This window comes from Grus americana, chromosome 7 (assembly GCF_028858705.1).
Source record: "Grus americana isolate bGruAme1 chromosome 7, bGruAme1.mat, whole genome shotgun sequence".
NCBI lineage: Eukaryota > Metazoa > Chordata > Aves > Gruiformes > Gruidae > Grus > Grus americana.
In genome coordinates, this window is record NC_072858.1 from 17,572,001 (window position 1) to 17,592,821 (window position 20,821).

The following is a 20,821-nucleotide window of genomic DNA, read 5'->3' on the forward strand; positions in this document are numbered from 1 at the left end:
AAAGAGTCACTCATAGAAGAATATTGGTACGTCCTAAATCACTCTTTATAGGCGTTCACTTTAAGTGAGCAAACAGGAAAAAAGTTGCAAAAAGGACTTCCTCACAGGATTTCTACAGCAGCTCAGTAAAAACCAGTGAAGCAACAGTTCAGTGTTACTCATATACATGCAGTCTTTCTCACTGGATAGCAACATGGCCACAAAACTGCCATCTCAAGAGGAATTTGAGAACTGGACAGCTTTTCAAGTTGCAGAGCTCCTAAGACAGGTACTGAATATCTACGTAACACTTTAGAAAGTCCAGTCTATATTCAGCTAGCAGAAAATCTTACTGGATTTATCTTTGAAAACCAGGTATCTTATCCTAAATCTAGCACAGATATTCAAAAGTACTGAAAATAGATTAGTCAGCAATTGTCACCCCTAAGAACTTATTTTTATTATTATTATGTGAGTTTCTTTGTGCTCTCCTGTTTTTTTATAGACATTTAATTCATGGTAGAAGCTGCTAGCTAAGATCTCCTACATGGCAAATCATACAAAAATGTTTGCTCACAGCGATATTTCTTATAATAGAAAAGGTATTTCATGCCCCATTTTATTTCCTGCTGGGAAGAAGTAACCATTTCATTGAAAGTGGGTCTAAATTTTATATTTTAATATCGCTTTAAAATTTACAGCTTGTCAATATGAATCTACTGTTCATCTGTTCTTCTCAACGCATATATACCCACAGTACTTGCTAGATGTTGCTTAAGGTTAAGGTACTTGAGTTTTGGGGGTTTTTTTTAATAAATTCTTTGTCTGGTTGTACCTTTCCTAGTTCTGCAATGTCCTTTCTAGTATATGTAAAATAACCTGAAGTTCACAAAATATTCCAAGCTTGTCTTCAGTCATCCTTTCACTACTTGAATAATCTCCTCCAAGATATATTAAATATATCATCCATGATATATCCTTTTTTTGATATCAGATTTTTCTTTGTAACTTACTGAATAGGACTTGGGTTTTAGACTTCTACCTGTAACTTACTTACAGAATAAAGTCCATTTACTACATTTTGATATATAATCTCATTTTACATTTCCTTTTTTTTAATGCAAGTTTTTCTATATAATTTTATATATAGGATTTTTCTCTCTTCTGTTCATCTTTCTCGTAACTGTAGAAGCACCAATCTTTTCCAGTGCCTGCTTTACACCAAGAGTGAGAATTTGTCATTAAGGTTTCCCATCCTTTTCAATTGAAGGAGCACACAATCTTTTTCAAGGAAAATAATACAGTGTTATGAAGTGTTCCTACAAGAGTTTCATTTGTAGCCGTGTAAAAAGTAGGCCAAAGTTTAACATGTTCATTTTTTATTATTATTTTTCCATTGTGCATAAATACATATGCTCATGCACGTACAATTTTAAGAAAAAGCACAACAGTTTTACAATGCAGATGTATCACAGGTGGACCATTGTCCCCACGTTGAGAAAGCCAACCTGTTCCACAGAATTCATTTATACCATAATGATAATCTATCAGCTAAACTGTGAACTTATTATTGTGAACAGCTACTCAGAGGATTAATTAGCTCAAAGCCTTTCAGCTTAAAGGAAATCAGACTAATTAATAGAAGATATAATGATTTTAAAGTACCTTGCTATTCTACAGCAGAATACAAGACAGAAAATTAATAACACTTGTTCAACAACTCAGACACTTCCAGGGAAATTTCAGCAGGCACGCCAGAACTACTGGCTTCATACTTGTTAAGAGGGTCTTCTGACTTTATAAAAAGCTGTTAATACCTATGCTTACACTCACGTCACTGATTAAAGCAAAGTGATCTAATTACTACAGCGTAATCAACATTAAGTGCTTGGCCATTCTGTAGATCAAAGTCTAGCACTGCCTGCCATTTGCCTGCAGCCACCTTGTCCAGAGCTGTTCAACTCCCGCTACCAGCGCCCCAGAGAGCCTGAGCCCCCCAGACCACCATCCTTCCCACAGGCAGCCAACGCGCCGGGGGCTGTGCTGGATCCCTGCCGGAGACTGGGCATACACGTACACAAACCCTAAAAGAATGCTGTTAAGGCTGCAGAAACAAACACTCAATGTTAAAAGTGCCAGGAGTGGGATTACCACTAAAACCTGGATTTGCCTCCTTTTACATACACATAACAATAATCTGTAACCGCTTCTTTGTGTCCTACCCTTTTCCATTCACAAAAACCTGCCTCTTTCAATGCAGAGAAACCTGCATGCTTTGTGCACTACTCATGGCCGTTACGGAAATTGTAAGGTGCACAAGGCCAGGGCTTGCTGAAAAAGAGACAGTGAATTCACAGTAACGTTCTTTCAATTCTGCCTTGAACTATCAGATTCTGTCACTGCCCCAGCTCAGCATTTTTACCTGAGGCCACAACAAGTCACTCAGGAAAAAAAAAATAACAGTTCCTGCGTGCTTGACTTGAAAATTCCAGGCTCTGATTTGCAGAAATGGTGAGAGGCAAGAGTTGAAACCACAGTGACAGCTCTGCTTGGAAGGTAAAAATGCCAAAATATTGAATATGCAAATATACATGTATATGTCTCAGATCCTAAATAGCTGTAGTTGGGTATCCAAAACCACTGGACACTGTGTGAGTTTTTTCTCTCGTGCACCTCAACTCCCCTTACTAATAGAGTTTTCATCTCACAGGGTGGTTTTAGAAAAAGCAGTTAATTAATGTTGCTGAAACTCAGAAAATTTTTAAAAGAGTTCTGTAGAACAGCTCAGAACAAAAAAAAAAATTCTGGGTTCAGAAAAGGTTTGAATACTGTGCGATACAGGTGTACAAGATAGCAGACAAGCAGTGAGCACTGAACAGAACACAATATATCGAACAGCAATTCAGGAAGTCACATCAGCTTTTATGTGCTGTGACTGAGGCCAGGTCTTCTAAAATAGGCACACTGAGGCTGGTGCCATAATATACATGTACAAGGCATATGTACATATGTACAGTGTATTTTTAGCATTTCCTTAACTTTAACAGTCTTAATGATGTTTCCAAAACAGATTTTTGTGTTGTTAAGTACAGAAGTTATTAATTAGCCGTTCTGCAAAGTGCTTCCAAGCCTTGTGAAAGGCATTTTGTATAAAATCAAAAACTTCACTACTAAAAAATAATTAACTCTACTAATTTTGCTTTTTTCCTCATAAATAAGAGAAGATGATAATGGAAACCTATTAGCCATGTGCACGTACTTCCCTGTTATCTTGCATCTACGCTATAATTGCGACAACACTGAAATATTCCATACTGCATTCAGAGTTTATCTATTTGATCTCCATTTGCCACATAGCCTAGTCCCTCTCCTCAGGACTGATCTTAATGCTATGGAGTTAATGTATTTGTAAGAAAATGAAAGGTTCAGTTGTCATTGCTAAACACCAGTAGTGAGACATCTCCTTGTTGTCTGCTTGTCTGACAAGCTAACCATGTAAAACAAATTTTCCATTACGCAAAAGTTACATGCTTGATTAATAGCATAAGGCAAAGCACAAAAGTGGCTCATCAGAGCCAGTGACTGGAAATAGAGCCAATAACTGGAAACAGAACCAGTAACTAGAAATAGATAGGTAAAAGCTAAGAGCAGAAAGTGTGCATTACCTTGATTCTTTGCCTCTCCACCAACATCAGTGCAACTGATGGCAAATTAACACATCCCACAACGAACCATTGGACCAAAACCCCCAGCAGCCCCGTCTTTTGAATCGCGATCTATTCCACATTGCAAACAAGCGGCACTCTCCCAATTTAAAAGAACAATTTAGAAACTCAAACATATTGGCTTATAGGCCAAACAAACTGCTTGAATATATGTCTGCATATGAAACTTTCATATCAAAAAAGTAGATAAAACACACTGAATGCTTTTAAGCATGATCAGTTTTAAGTATTCTAGAAATAAAGAATAACATTAGAAAAGCCACATAAATATTTCTATGAGAATAATTTATTTTCAGTAATATTTCTCTGTTAGTGTCTGAGTTGGTCATTACTGCTACAGAAATTTACAGCTAAGCACTACAAATTCTAAAACTAATTTTTAAAAGTGGTACATTCTTAAAGAAAATATTTCTAAATTTTTTCCCCACTTTCCATGCATAACTGCAATTTCTTTGAAAAAACCAGGTTAAACCATCTAACCCATAGTGAGATTTTTAGGAGCCCTGCTCCATTCCTTGCTACTTGTTTAATAAAGAAAATCCAATGCATCCACTTTTTTTTTTTGCCAAATTACTATTTAGTTTATGTGATAAAGAGATATTACTTCTAGACATTCCTGTTTCATTTTAATTTAGAATCAACACCAACATTCTTAAATACCACCACCACAACATTCTTACAGAAAAGAAATCCTGTTTCTGAACCTGAATTCTTTCCAGCAATGCCCCTCTATTATGGGAACTGCAAGCCACACTTAGCCCAAACATCTGCTGCTGAAGCCAAGCAGCAGCCAGGGTGTACAGAGGGCCGGTAAACAGGCGTATAACAGTGCTTTCTCTTATATAGCCTTCATTTTCCAGCAGTCAGGGATATAACCATTTCCTGAAGTGATTGCATGGCTACTGATGGACTTTTGTCACAAGCCACCTTTTAACCTCTTTTTAATGCTGGCCTCCTCTTACCCCCTAGCAATTAAAGTTCCACAGTGTATTTCTGTCGGGCTCCTTGTTCCATTTATGTTACATTTGCTGCTTCATAATTTCACCTTGTCTACTCCATTTGCAATTTTATCAGCCCTTATCCCCTGTAATCTTTCTTCCTAAGAAAGCCACAATACTGTGTCTTATCCCTTATGTGGAAGTCACTACCTACTTCTAAGCATTACTGTTATTCTGCCCAGTATTCTTTTTCTAATTATCCATGTCAAATAGTATAAAGACTTCCACAACCCTAAGTGTTTGAGCATGGAAATATTAATTAGTTTGTTTACAAATGTTAAGTTTCATATTATTGTAATAATTCTGTTTTTTCTCACCTCAGCTTGGAATGCCTGAATCTGCTGCGGTTGTAGAAAAACTGGGCATGAATGGATCTCATTTCTTGGTAAGCAAATATTTCATAAAGGCTATCATTCAAATGTGTTTCAGCATGAGGCTTGTATTCCTTACAGTGCAAAGAAATAATCTGACATTGTCCTTCGTACACACTTCATCAATTGTTCTGCTTTCCCATTTTAGTGGGTTAATTCACATCTGACTCAAGGAACCCTGCTGCACAACAGAAATCCCAGCCAGCCCTTCTTCCCCTCCAGAGAAAGTGCAGATATGTAGAATCAGCCATTAGCACACAACTGTGGCAGGGAATGCCTCACAAAATATGACTGAGAGAGGTTTGGGGTTTTTTAGGAAAAATATAGATTTTAAAGTCATTGTTTATGTAAAAGCTTTTTCATAAAACTTGCACGATTAAGAACATTAACTATACAGAATTCTAGATGAATTTTACAATAAAAGTTTACAGATGCCAGGAACAATGTCTGAAAAAAGTCTGATAACTTCCTTTGTTGACCTCTGTAAAATTTTTTTGCGTAAGGGTGTGGTCAATTGATTACAACTAATTAGAAGAGAGGAATAGAGTAACTCCTTGAACTGGGGCGATTCCTCTACAGCTAATTCCATTTGTGTAGCTATTTAAAGACCTTTAAGATCTATTTTAAAGATAAAATAATTGTTATAATGTATTTATGCACTGCAGAGAAGTTATGTTTGCCTGGCACTTCATTGCTCAACAAAACTGTTTCCTGGATGCATCAGGAGTTGTATCTGCTGCTTATGTTTAACAAGGGCTTCAGCTACTCAGGCGCACGCAGGTTCACTGTGTTTAAAACCCCATGGCCACAGAATAAAATTGGTTTTTCCTAACAATTCATGCTAGCATAGGAGGGCTAACGAAGCTGTCAAATACAGAGCGATTCCCGTCCCATTCACGCATTATAAATTGAATGCCTAAAGGTGCTGTAACCTCCACGGCTGGATGAGAGGGAGTGAAGTTAAAGCTAAGGGTGAATGTGTTGGCTTCTTGTGCCTGCTGCAAGTAAAGCTGTACAGCAGCAGTGGAAAAGGATATGAGAAACATTTTCAGACGTTAGTGGTAACCTAATCAAAACACAAGTGAAAAAAGCAAGGGGAACAATGGATGATCTTTGGTGATGGTCTGCAATACAAAAGCAGTACGATTAAAAATGAAAGCATTTGCTAGTATGTTCTCTAAGCTATGTGTTCTCTTTAACACATCTATAATGATTATTTTGCACTGCAGAAAACATGGCAGTATGTGTGTGATACAATGAGCAACATCCATTTTTGATAGCATAGTAGAGAAAATGAGACAGGTCTCACACACTGGTAGTAACCTTCCTACAGCTTTCATGTGTTCTTTAATTGAATTGTTCAGTAGCATTGTCAACATGATAAATCTGTAATAAGGTATGCTTGAAACAGAATTAATTATGACACTGCTAAAAAAATAATGATTCAAGAACCTATATTTTGCTATCATTAATAGCAATATTTGAGTAACTATGAGATGCTGTTCTCCTATGTACAAGCTAATATACATATTAACTTGTAAGGAATTAAATCAATAGCCTACTTTTTTATTCCAAGCTCCTAGCCTAGTATACAAGAAATCTGTACTATTCCAAGAACGAAAAGTTCCCTTTCTGTTATAAGGTGTCTGACTTAGAAAGCACGCCCTTAGTAGATCCACCTTAAGAACGTACAATGGAATAAGCAGATTGCTAAGATACAGTTCCACTCACAAAAATCTGAGTTTCCCTCTACACCACTTAAAGCACGATTCCCCTACTGACCTACTGGTTGTGTCTGGAAATCCAAAATTCCAAAAACACTATTCTCTTATAGCGTCTGCTTGTCATCTTTGGCAAGAACCTTAGGTATTGCATCTCAGTTTCTCATTCAGTTATAAGGGGCATATGAATTTACTTCACAACACTCTGCAAAGTCTTAACAGAAGTTCAATACCACCTTTGGACATTGAGCTAAAAGTCACTAGAGAAAAGCTGGCCATCTATCGCTAAACAGCAGTGAACAAAAAAACCCCCAAACCCCAAGATCCATAAAACAGAAAACATTTGAGCAAGCCTGATGCCATCTAGTAAATAGGAGTGGCAGGTTTACCTTCACATATTAATAATTTTCAAAAAGCAAATACAAGTTTGCCACTATACATGTGTGCCTAGAGACACTATGCACATGCATAGATCTCATGATGTATGTGCAGCATCTCTATGTGTCTACCTGATGTTAGATGGATATTTAGATACAGATTTTTGCTATGGGATCTGTTAGGTATCACTGGACGGAAAATTCCTTCTCGTCTGGCAGATAAAGATGACAGCAATTCTGTGTGATGTCTTCCATGCAAATTTAGCGAACTTTCCCCCACCACACATTCAGAGTCACAATTTTCTGTTTTACCTTTGCATGGTGTGAAAAACTGCCTTCCATCCATGGGTGCTGCTGCAGAAAAGTAAGAGTGCCTGTGAGGGCTGAGAGGACAGCCGGAACAGAGCCACCCTGATACCTACCAGCAGCCCTATCCAATTCTCAGACAAGCCCTTCTTTTCACCATAAAACTCCACCAGCCTGCCCCAAACCTCTGCCATGGCACTGACACCTTAGGCACGTGCAGCACAGGCTCTTTGTGTTAGTGAGATATGCCAAACTTCAGAGAGGCAATGCCTCTCTGGGGCACGTTGCTGAGCCTCACAGGCAGCTACCTTTCCTGGAAAGCAACGCTTGCAGCCAGCGTGCAGTACGTTTATCACAGGATAAAACCACCAAGACACCAGATGTGCCTCTGTTTCCTGTGTGGTTTTGGCAGGGACACTCATCTTTTTAATTTTGCTACAGAAATAATGCTGCCAAAAGTTGGGGAAATGCTGCAGAAAGTAATTATCTTAAAGCTTACCACTTAAATAACACAAAACTTCTTAGAGGGCCTTCCTGCACAACACATCCTTCATGTCAAATGCAAATTACATTTTATTTGAAAGTGAATCAGATGGATTTATCAATAGTAAGGTCTTTTTGAAGTTTAAAACATTCAAAGTCAAGTCATGCAGGCACTGTAGCCGTATACTCTGTGATAAGTTGGCCACAACACCTTAAATCAATTTTGACTGGTTTCAGAATAGAGTAATCAGCATTTATATGGTCATTTCTTTGAATATTTCTTGTCTTTGAGGGGATAAAAGACAACCACTTTTAAAGCAATATTATATTGTGTTTTGTAAACATACTAAGTATCCAACTGATCTTTTATAGGAAAAAAATACACACATTTTATAAAAATTTAGAAGTAATAGCTCTTCCTTTACACTTCTGTAGAATCTATAAATGCAAAAGGGTGGTATATTAGATCTGAAATGCACCGTGCAGTTTCATTTTTTATCAATAGTACTATACTTGTGATAGTTATTCAATATGCAGGTCACATCTGAATGATGCTAATCTAGTCCTAATGTGCAAATCAGCATTTAGCCACAGCTGCGTTGCCCAGAGCATATTATATTCTCTTGCTTTTTAGTGTCTGAACTTGCTACACTGTACTCTGCTTTTCAGTTCCCTCTAAGAGTAGGTTGCTTGTTTGATGTTTTTTGTTGGTTTTTTTTTAATTCTGTTTTGAATTCCCAGTGACAGATTGAAAAAAAGAGATAAAAACAAGTGAATTCTGACTTCAACTTCAGAACTGAAAAAAGGTAGACTTTCTTATTGGTTTGGTATACAGAAATTTACTAAAAGAAAATCTCAAACATAGCAAAACGGTCAGGCATTGATTCTAAACAGCTTTCACGTATTTCTCCTCTTTCTTGCTATTTCAAAATGTGTTTTGAATCACATGGCTGGAATATGAGTGCCTTGGAGCAAACCAGACCCATTTTCTTCACCAATACACTACTGGAGACTTTTGAGTAATATTTAGAGAATGGAACCTGTGTCTTCCTGTGGGAGATTCGTGCTTCCCTGCCAGTGCAAAACACTGCCAGAGCCTGCCAGGTTCAGCTCACTGAGGCTGTACTTCGACATCCATTTATGTCAAAACTGCTACTGAGAAAAAGCAACTATTGTCTCACTTGGATGCTACTTCCCAACCCTGCAATGCAGAAGCAGCAGACAGGAAAGGACAGACACTACATCTGCTTTCTCTAGTGACCAGAACGACAGAACACACCATAACTAGAGCTCCTCTGTTGCTACATGAATGCTGCAGAGTCCCACGAGACCTAAATCACTTCCCCAGTTTCAGCTAAGAGAGTTTCCCAATACTGTGAGTGGTATTTTAGCAGCACGGGGTAGGGGAATAGATAGGAGGAGAGATTAAAATTGGTTTTGGCTGCTTGGATATCTGCTAGGAAAGAGCTAACCAGCATCAGGTTTTGTTCAGTTGGATCTGACATCCACCCCTGTATACTTAGGTTTACAAATAAAATTTGGATCATGAATGACTTAAGTTTCCAGAGAAAAATAAACATGTTTTCAGGTCCTACATAAACAACAGAAATTAGAAACTTGCTCAGTACTTCTTTATAACTTAATTCCTCTGGCAAAGGCCCAAAAAACTCTTGCAGTGTTTTCCCCTGGTACCAAGCAAGCATAGAAAGCTTTCATATGGGCGAGGTCCAGAGAAACATGATGCAAGTTGCAGGTACTGCTGAGTCACACTCAGGCTGGCTGTTGACAGCTAAATGACACAATTCCATAGCCAGGGTTTAAGAGCATACGGTTTATCTCAGAAAGCCATGAAAGAGAGCTTTTTTCCATTTACACAAAACCTCAGTACTAACATTTTGGGGTACACCCAGGCGCTTTGTGTGAGTAAAAGTGATGTAGGCATTGCTTGTCCTGCCTTTGAAAGTTTCTCAGGGCAGGTGGAAACTGAAAATAGTTTCTCCTTGGGGGGAGATGGATGCAAAGTGTTAAAATGGAGGCCAGAAAATGTAACAAAGAGCAGAGAAGTGCAATCTTTGGCCCTTAGCGGTTCTTGCAGAGCGACGCAGGGGGCTGCCAGCAAAGGGACGGCTAGCAACTGCTTCCTAGTTACCCTGAACATCAGCGGCTGTCACGTAGGGAGGGGTTTGGTTCTTTCTTGCTGTTTCTAGCTGAATAGGAAACTGTTTCTAAAAGCAGAATCGCAGGTACTTACAGTCATTTCAAAAAGAGGAAAATGATAAGAACATACCATAAAAAGGAGGTGAATGTTGTTAAACATATAAAATAACTAGAATCAAAGAGTGACCTTAAAGAGTCCAGGGCTAACAGGGAGATATTTTACAGCTTAGCGCATCTGCTGCTTATCAATCATCTTCAATTAAGTAGTAAGCTACAAGGGCATTATATATTCATGTATCATCAAAGCATAAGACATCTGTAAAGTAAAAGCAAAATTTGCATATTTACCCTTATTCGTCAAAAAAAAAAAAAACCCCAAAAGATAAATACAAAGATAGGTTACTGAATGTAGATATAATTTATTAAATCTAGGGCACTGTGAAGTTATGCATCATCTGACACAGAAGAACACAAGTTATTTTAGCTATCAATTTCTTAATTTCAAAATATATTAATATTAGTAAAGAAAACACTGAAAAGAAAATATTAGACTAAGATACAAAGTAAGTCAAACATCATTTATCACCATATTCCCATGAATGTTAGCTTAGAAACTGAATTTGTATCCAATCATTTTGAATTATTTTCCTGCTAAGTATTTTCAAACATCTCAAAAGCAATTTAATAAAACTAATGCCATGATCTAGCAATGTAATCCTGTAGTAAGAAATCCCAAGCCAGTGCAAAAGTATTCATTGCAGGAGTAGCCTCTTAATTTTGTCTGTGACAGAACATTTCTAGTTGTATTCCAAATGCTGCTGCCAGAGTGATTGGAACATAAATTTGTTTGGTTTATGCAGTGGCTGCGAATGATGGTAAGCGCATGTCTGCTTTCCAGTCTTTAAGCTCTGGCACACAACAATTCAATCAAATTCTAAATGTCAAATTAGTCATAATTTCATTAAATATGGATTAAAGGAATATCTTTTGATGCGGAATTCTTTGTTCTTAAAGTTTACTGATAAATTTAAATGTTATTGAAAATATCCTTCAAGTTTTGTGGACCTTTCAAATTCAAGGAACATGAAAAAGGATGTAAGAAGTTGTGGAAATTTTTAAGCCATTATGTCATAGTTTCCAACATTGACTTTGTAAGCCCTGAGCTGAAAAATAGGAAAACTCCACACAGTGTCAAGCTTTCCAATTTTGAACTTCCTCCTGTTTCTGCTTTATTCAAACATCCCAGTTACATAAATGCACCCCCTCTGAGATCATGTTAGGAAATTGTCTTTAGAGACAATTGGTGATTTGAAGAATTTTCATTTTGGGTGCTTTTATACTCTTTTCCTTCCTGAAAAATCAGGAGCTTTTGCAATGCGTGCAAGTTGGAACTTCACAACACTAATGCCTAAAATCATTAGTCATTTTTAAAAGTCTAGCCAGAAACTATAATCACTCCCCCATTGTTAAATACCAGCTGCTAACCATTTCAGAAATCTTCTAGAGACCCTAAAATGTCACACTTTAGTCGTCCTGCTTTCATTTTAGCTGTTTCCAATACAGGGCTATAAATTCCTAATTCTCCACTCTATTTTATCCTTGAAGAGGCAGGTGAATGTGGGAAACTGATACTAAAATGCCAAGTTCATCTTATCATTGTTTATTTTCTGTACAAGACTGATCTTACAAAAAAAAAAAAAAGACAGAAAAATCATCAGTAGCCAAAGGCATATTGTAAGTTACATAAAGATTATTTAATGAAGTAATTCAAAATCTTGGTTAGCAAGTCTCACAGGAAGTCAGCAAAATACCTCAAGCAGAGAAGACAGCAAGTTTTCTTTTACCAATATGTACTTCTCTTATTAAAATTACTTACAAGTATATACACGTATGTAAGAACGGACGAAATTTGTCATTACATACTGATAGCTGCAGCTCCAGCAATGCAAAGCTACCAGACTAGACAGTTATAGACAGTTTGGTCTATGTTTGAATGACACTCAAGACATACAGTAGTTGGAAAGCATTAGCCAACTGCGGCTTGTAGAAGCATTTGAGGAAGTTATACCTCAGGCTTTTCTATTAACGAAGTAGTAAACTGGAATAATCAGTGAGAATTTCCCAGAGATACAGATTTAGACAAGGCTGTATTTATAAGGTGGGTATTCTACCTTTCTGGCAGAGTGGAAGAAAAAGCTCAGGAACACAAGCTTTGCAGGAGCACTTTGCTTTTAAAAATTAAAAGACCTCACAGAAGAATGTGAAAGACCTGAACTAACTGGTTGGAACACTAATCAATTTGTAAGTAGCATTTCCTTCTGTAAATATTGTTTCCTATGAACTTAAAATAAGTCAAGGAGATTAGAGAATTAAAAAAAGAAAAAAATCTCTTTTGCTCCTACTGTACATCCACAGCAGTTATGTGTACAAGCCATTTTGTCAACAACAGAACCTATGCTGGTTCTGTGAAAGGGTGTGTTATACTAAAAATTGTGGGTACAAGAGACATGAAAGCAAAGCAGAAAATTAATCAGGAGCTAACAGTGTGTCCACATGAAGGGAAACCCTAAGCCCATTTGATTTTGCTGGTCTTATATCTATATAACATCTCACATAAAGCTTTAATACAGTGAGGGGAAACGGTAAAGAATTTATGTTTATTTTTGGGTCCAATTTCTCTCTCAGGAGTCTTTATTATTAGAAATTTTAATTTATAAGAAAATTTACTCTTACAACATGAATTTATAATGGTTATAAGCATTACCCTAGGTAGTAGCTTCTTTTAAGAGTAAAATGAAATACTGAAAATCTAGTAATCATGTAACAGAAATACAGCAGTGAGGACAATAAGTTATATAAGTGTCATGGTTCAACCCCAGCTGGCAACTGAGCACCACGCAGCCGCTCGCTCACTCCCCCACAGTGGGATGGGGGAGAGAATCAGAAGAGTAAAAGTGAGAAAACTCGTGGGTTGAGATAAAGACAGTTCAATAGGTAAAGCAAAAGCTGCGCACACAAGCAAAGCAAGACAAGGAATTCATTCCCCACTTCCCATGGGCAGGCAGGTGTTCAGCCATCTCCAGAAAAGCAGGGCTCCATCACACCTAACAGTTACTTGGAAAGATAAACACCATCACTCCAAACATTCCCCCCTTCCTCATCCTTCCCCCAGCTTTATATGCTGAGCATGACATCATATGGTATGTAATATCCCTTTGGTCAGTTGGGGTCAGCTGTCCTGGCTGTGTCCCCTCCCAACTCCTTGTGCACCCCCAGCTACTCGCTGGTGGGGTGGTGTGAGGAGCAGCAAAGGCCTTGTCTCTGTGCAAGCACTGCTCAGCAACAACAAAAACATCCCTGTGTTATCAGCACTGTTTTCAGTAGAAACCCAAACCAGAGCCCCATACCAGCTACTACAAGAAGGTTAACTCTATCCCAGCCAAAACCAGCACAACATGTCTGGACCTCACTGACCAGACTAAACTCATAACTCTATTGTTCCTTAACATCATGAAAATGAAAAGAAGTTGACAATAAATTTTAAGTAGACCAGTCTTGATCTAATTAAACTATGAATTCCCGAGGATAATGCACTCACACTGTTTTAACTGTCTTGTTGATGAGGAGGACCATAGTGCTCTTCACCTAGAAGGTGTTTCTGAAAGTTTCTGGGAAAATACTTCTTTCTGCAGCAAAGACTAAAACCAGCTGAGTATTATTGATTCTCATGAGAAAGCATGAACAAGGTTAAAAATCAATGTTGTAAAGGTTTTTCTAAGAAAGGAAAAACTCTAGGCTCTGTTGGTTTGGGAAGGTGAATACATATGTTTCCACTGAAAACAAGGAAATCCTGTGAGAACGGAACAGTATAGTAGGGAGAAAGGGCTCCTTGGGAGCAGACCAGGGAGAGCCTGGAGTTTTACATTGTTTATTTCCACTGGGTTCAGGAAGGTAGGATTTAATCAATTTTCTACATAGATACAGGATTGCACTAAAAAATATAGCTAGCTATAACATAAGTTTCTGTTCCAAACAAAGGGAAACTGGAATATTAACATGCTACTTGGGTCAGTGGGTGATGCTCATGCCAAAATGAGATAAATTTCCAAGAAGATACATTTTGAGCTACTATTCTTGATGAATCAAAGCAGAGCTAATTGGAGTCCTAACTGCAGAAATGAAAGATGGCTAGAAATAATTATTAAAAAATAAATTAAAGTAACTTCAATTTCCCAAAAGAACAGAGAAGAAAGTACACTTTTGTTGAAACAACTTCTAAATCTGTCTGGATACTGCTCCTATAAAGCTACTAAATGTGAAGTGACATGAACTAAAGCGAAAAAGTACACTGCTACTCCCAGCAAGACATCCACAGTGGTGTTACATGAGGAGGATTATGCCAGGATGGTTCTGCCAGTAAATTTTTCACAGATGTGCTTGTAGCATAAGAGCTAGATATAACCCACAATAACCTGAGCACATTTTGCTAATGCTGCCTGAGCAGTTATGGCTGTATTAAAAGGCTTAACACAGCTAAAATGAAAATCCATGAAGTCTGCAATGCAAATTTATAGAAACAAGAAACACAGTGGCAGATAAAGACCAAGTTACCAAGTGTCAGGGGGCTTCCCTTAGTAAAATGAAGCAATCCTGTTTTCTTTTACATGATGCCATCTGCTCAGAATAAGCATGATGCTGGGGGGAATGGGGGGGGCAAACAAAACAGGAACAGCAAACCTGTAGATTGCTACAAATGTAGTGACTGCTAAATTTCAATGTAATATTGCCTTTAATTTAAAATGATCAGCAGATGGCTTGCACAACCTGTCAGTTACCAACATACTGTTAAGAGCAATGAAAGCTTGCAGACATTCCTAGGATGGCTCAGAGGACACTATTAAATATTTATCAATCTTTCCATATCCAAAAACTCATCGAATTTGCTCACATTAAAAAAAAGCAAAGAAACAACATACAAATGAAATTGCAGAGATCTTTCATTAGTGAGTTTTCCCAGTGCCAATTCTATGCATAAGAACAGACTTTAGAATTAGGGAATCTGGCTTGAAGTTTGGGTTGCATTCCTGGAAAACCACATCACACGCTAGCGCTCAGAAAGAGGCATGCTGGAAAGAAATTAGAATTCCCAGAGGTCCCACAAAACCAGTGCTTAGAAGAATAAGAATTTCGATCATTTCATGTATGTTAGGCCTCTGGAATACGGAAGGGTAAAATCTATCCAAAACTGACATTAGTGTGGCAAATGCAGAAACATAGCTTCTACTTGTAGGGTACTTGCTTTCCTGTAGGTACTATTACCTGCAGTATTTGAGTTGCATTAGTAAACAAATAAGCACAAAATTCCTATGAAAGATATTTTACATTTTTAATTAATATTCTTGAGACCTGTTGTAGAATGCTTTCATTTTGTTTCTGTGCTTTTCTTACTTCCTCCACTGTTCCTGTGTAACTGGGCTTTTTCACTTAACAATTTAACTATTTTGTCCCTTGCTATCTACGTTTTTAAAAGGTGTTATTGTCTGCATCCATTGCAACGCTCAAAAAGTGTCAGATTGAGAACTATTAAAACCTTACAAATGCTCAGGGTTGATTTGTCATGGTATGACTCTGATGGAGTAAAAACTTGATTTTTCCATTAAATTTACTTAAAAGTCCCAGTATACTAAAACAACATCTGATCAGCATAATACAAGTAGGTAGGGTGCTTAACCATCTGAATGTAGGATAAGATAGAAACAAGTAGCAATACAGGATGTACTTTTTTTTTTTTTTATACAGACACTAGATTACAAATGTATATTTGATGTTTATAGCTGACAACTTACTTCACTCACTCAGAACTACCCAAGGAAAATGTTGGCATTTGCCCTGAATCCCTAGTTTCCTGTGAAGGGGGAAATGCAGCACTTCGTTTGTGCATTATATTGTCTGGGTCCTGTAGTACATAAAAAGCAGGTTAGAGAAATGTCTACATGTGCCAGAATCATGTTGTAAGTGAAGGAGGCTCTTCACTGGAACAAAGAAAAAACCCTCAAAAACTCAACCTCTTACCTGAATGCTTTTGATTCGCGTGGTTCACAGAGTAGCCGAAATGCATCTGTACAAACACAGCACTGAATTTTAAAGAGGCAGTAGGAAGAAAATCAAATAAAATCTGTAAGAATGAGGGTATCGTCCCCAAAGCCCAGGGTTATATTTGGTCAGAGCATATACACTTTCCCAACAGAAAGTCCTCTACCAACAAAATTTTAGTCTTTTTTAGAACTGTACCATGCATTATTTATGGTGTTATCACTTCTTCCTTTTCCTTGTCCAATTAAGTATTCTTGAACTTTACAGTGTAGCGCTACATTTTCTGTTGGGTCTTCAAGGATCTTTGTGACTGTACTCATGAATAAATTCAGAAACATAAGAAATTGAGGAACCCAACAATTAGGTCATAGGAGATTTTTTTTTTTTTTAATGTTTTCCAATGTTTTTCATCACAACACAAACCACCACATTGGTTCCATACGGGAGAAATATCCATTTGGGCAGCACAGATAAAACAGGTATAATCTGACATTTGCAGACAATAGCTGGATTTCCACAACATAACATGAAATATGGTTCCAAGGCCAAGAATTTCTTGAATATGACTGCTTTTTTTGAGCTTCAGTTTGAAGTAACCCATATTCATGAAATATTGGATATGAATTTTAATCAGCTACAGCCAAATAGAGCCACTTTTATCATGCTTAATGGTACCCAGATCCACAGACACACCACATAAGCATGGCCATCAGTCAGAAGGTCAACAACTATCCCAGCATCCATCATCTGAACGTGTGCGTGCTCACATACACATCTGAATGAGCTGCAGATTCACCCTCTCACATACAAATAGTAGTGGGAAGCAGTATTCATTTTACAAACATGTTAGAATGTGAAATGCCAGGATCTTCTTCTTGGCAGGTGATGCAATGCAAGAAAATGAGGAAAAACAAATAATACTTTTAAGTACTTTAGAAGGCATCTGGTCATACTACACAGGTATATTACATCGCTGGGTAATTACAGTCACATGTAAAAAGCAGTAGAGTTAGAGAGTTCTAAAGGAAAAGAAAATGGACTTTTATTACCTAATGCTTTATTTTCCTGCAGTAGAAATAAAATACTTTTGTTTAGCTTTTTGTAGCAGGTACACACCATTATGGGTTATTTCATTAATTTATAAGGACAAATTTCTAAATGGATTTTGTTTTCTAAGTCTGCACATCTGAAGTTCAAAACCTGTTCTTCCCTCCCCTCCAATACTGAAAAAATTAAGATAAAATATAGATTTAGCAACAACACCCATTCTGTAGCCATCTTAATTTATTAAAAAGACTTTTATTTACATCTTTACATATTAATTGCACCAGAAATAGCTACAAGTAGTTGTATCCTATAATCGAAGTGCTAGTGATCATTGCTAGTAGCTTTAGCCACTAAAGTGAATGGATGTGGACTGCCATGCTGAAAAATAGCACTTACAATATTTATCAAAATATGAAGGAAACTTATTGACTGGATTTAGCCAATAAAGTTCTTTATTTTACCTGTGGTCACTTAAAGGACTGTATTCACATTGATATGGAACTCATTACAAACTCTCTCACACAGTGTGGTGGTTTAACCCCAGCCGGTAACTAAGCACCACCCAGCTGCTCTCTCATCCCTTCACCCTCAAGGGGATGGGGAGGAGAATGGAAAAAAAGCAGCCTCATGGGTTGGGATAAAGACAGTTTAGTAGGATAACAAAGGAGGACACTAATAGTTATAACAATGACAACAAAACTCAGGTGATGCACAAATGCAATTGCTCACCACATGTGAAAGGAGGAGGGGGGGGAACCAACCCAGTGCTCAATCTGTTTCCAAGCAGTGAATCTGCCTCCCGGCTAGCCTCCCCAGTTATATATGAGCTTGACATTATATGGTATGGAATATCCCTTTGGCCAGTCTGGGTCAGCTGTCCTGGCTGTGCTCTCCCAGCTTCTTGTGCACCTGGCAGGGCGTGGGAAGCTGAAAAATCCTTGACTTAGTGTAGACACTACAACTACCTAGCAACACTAAAACTATCAGTGTGCTAGCAACATTATTCTCCTACTAAATCCAAAACACAGCACTATACCCGCTACTAGAAAGAAAATTACCTCTATCTCAGCCAAAACCAGAAGACACAGTGGTGGGTTAGCTTCTAATATACACGCAAAATTTGTCAATATTTGATGTTGAATTAATTGACCCATATCAAAAATCAACTTTTCTCTTTTTGCATTCTTTTCCTGTTTTACCAGTGTATGTGCCCAGTCATAAGGATGGCTGTTATATATTATATGATCATTGTCCATTATTGCCTCCTGACTTTCACAAATCCATCAAATCATTTAGAGAGCAGCATGTGATTTTTATATTAGAGCTCAAAGTTCAGTCAATTTCTAGTTTGCTTCTGCATGTAGACAATAGTACGTGACAGTCACTCTGCACTATAAACTGGTTTAGAACCTTGATTAAAGCATTTTAAATGGCATGTAAGCAAAAATGGAAAAATTATATTTCAGTATTAGTCAACGGTTGGAGGGTGAGAAAGGGAAAGAAAAAGTCAACCAATAGTGACTTTTTCCTAAAAAGAAACTACTCCCACATACAATGCAACTGGGGTTGGGAAACTAATTTAAAATTAACATATTAGTCCCTTTTGTGCTAGCATAAATATCACTGGCTTTCAGACACCATTATAATGACGGACTAATATTAGAACTGGTTGCAAATATGCATATTGTATCCCTGAAATGAGCTTATTTTTGAAGCCATATGAATCTTCAGAAATTACTAGAATATGAAAGGACATTTGCATGTACAGTTTTGACCTCTTCTCTTGCTCTTTGCCCATTAATATATCTCAGCTGGTTTGTCTTTTAACATTCCAAAACTTTCAGTAGCTTTGAAAGCTCAACTTTTTCTCAAAGAAAGCATGCTGCTTTTCCTTCCTCCTCCCACTCAAAATTCTGCACAAGCTTGCTGATAGATTTAAAGATATATACTGCTCCTAAATGGTCAGATGGTACCAGACTGAAATCCCACTGTTTATGTTTCATGAACTGCCAGGAAAGGAAACAGTGTCTGTATCTCAGTGGAAATTTGGGATTTCTTGTAAGCGTTTCATCTTGGTTGTTAACCACATGTTGGGTCATTGACTTGTAAAGCCTTGGAACAAAGACATTTATTTTTAGACTTTTTAAATATATATCCTACTATTTCTTTCACTGCAAGAACCACACTTGTAACTACTCTAATTTAATTTTTAAAAATTGGTAGAAACAGGTTTTTTCCTAAAAGAGATTCATGTATGCTTTTATATATATAATTTCAATGACATTTGGCATCATTTTTATAGACCACTTTTTAATTGCCTTGTTCACAAATAACTCCAGTCACTTCAAGAAAAAGCCAAAAGGAAATCTGCTTCATATCCATTCCTGAACAGCATCTAATGCTATAAAATCAATGCAGAACATACTCAAAGCAGGATTATACAGTCTGAATACTTAGAAGCTTTAAGAACTTCAGAAGTAGATATGGACTTCATTGGCTAACATCAAGTACCAAAGAGAAAAGACTGATATTTATGTTTTTGAAGTTTCATAGTGCTGAGAAAGGAATGAGGTACACTGAGTGTCCCAGGACCTTGAGTAAGTACTTAGATCCAGCATGAAATCCAAATAAATACATGTTTGCATATAAAGACCAAGCAGCAATACAGAAGTAGAAAAACCACAAATACTATATCATTTCTGTAGCAATATCCTGTAGAGATATATATATGCACACAAACACCAATAACTTTAACCTAACACGTTCTGTATCCAAAACTAGATTTCCTTTTTCCTACTGAAATGCAACTAATAGTTCAACATGTACTAGATAGATATATATCACTTGACAAATGGGTCATTATACTGTTAAATTTCCATATAAGAACAAACGAGATGAGAAACTCTCAAAGCACCTTTTCCTTTGCTTCCTTCTAACTGGCATTATCTGTTCAGCTCATGATAGCTAAAGTAAAAGGAAATCAAACCTCTCAAATTGTTACTCTTTACCTTTGTAGCTGTCCCCACAACAATCTATCATCCAGAAGCATCATTAGCATCAGACATGTTGCAGTGACAGAAGACATTGCTTATTGCATTGGACCAGAAAAGATTTTAATTAAACCATTTAAGCACACTAAGAAATCTAATGGTATCCCGGAAAGACAGGGGATGTTGGGGTGTGGGGGAGGGAGTGTTGTATTTGCAGGCTGTCTTTCAAATTTCCAAATTGAGAAAAATAAAGTAGATGTTTAAATCAAATATCCTTGACCTCTTTGTAGCCAAGTACTTACCAAGAAAAGTTCTAAAGCTTTTTGTGTTACAGGTAAGCAATGACTAATATTGTACTAGTCTTTGGCTTTGCTCCTTCAAGAGGTGGCGCTCACAATTTGAGGCTGCCCTGAACGAAACCACTGAGCAGCGCTCTGCACAGCATCACAGAGCAGAGAGAGGTCACCACTCCATGCTGTACATGTATTCCACCCTATCTTAGAAGTCCTCATCCACACTCACCATGCTGTGACCCAACACAGATAGGCTCATGCTTTGAATGAAGACGTCTACT

At 37.4% G+C, this 20,821-nt stretch overlaps 2 protein-coding genes across 6 annotated transcripts in view; one reads left to right on the forward strand and one right to left on the reverse strand.

The window, feature by feature from the left end:
• The window catches only part of DNTT (DNA nucleotidylexotransferase), a 154,446-nt gene that overhangs the window by 125,168 nt on the left and 8,457 nt on the right, over window positions 1-20,821 (reverse strand). The gene's annotated exons all lie outside the window — the stretch shown is intronic.
• Window positions 1-20,821, forward strand: part of BLNK (B cell linker) — a 107,467-nt gene that overhangs the window by 3,891 nt on the left and 82,755 nt on the right. For 3 of the 5 annotated variants that reach the window (XM_054832602.1, XM_054832609.1, XM_054832603.1), the window contains exons 1-2: window positions 130-268; window positions 5,025-5,087. In XM_054832602.1, the coding sequence (XP_054688577.1) occupies window positions 167-268; window positions 5,025-5,087 (165 nt within the window). In that variant the 5' untranslated portion in view covers window positions 130-166. Of the gene's footprint in view, window positions 1-129; window positions 355-5,024; window positions 5,088-20,821 lie in introns of those variants that run through there. The other 2 variants (XM_054832605.1, XM_054832604.1) reach the window with 2 other exon arrangements.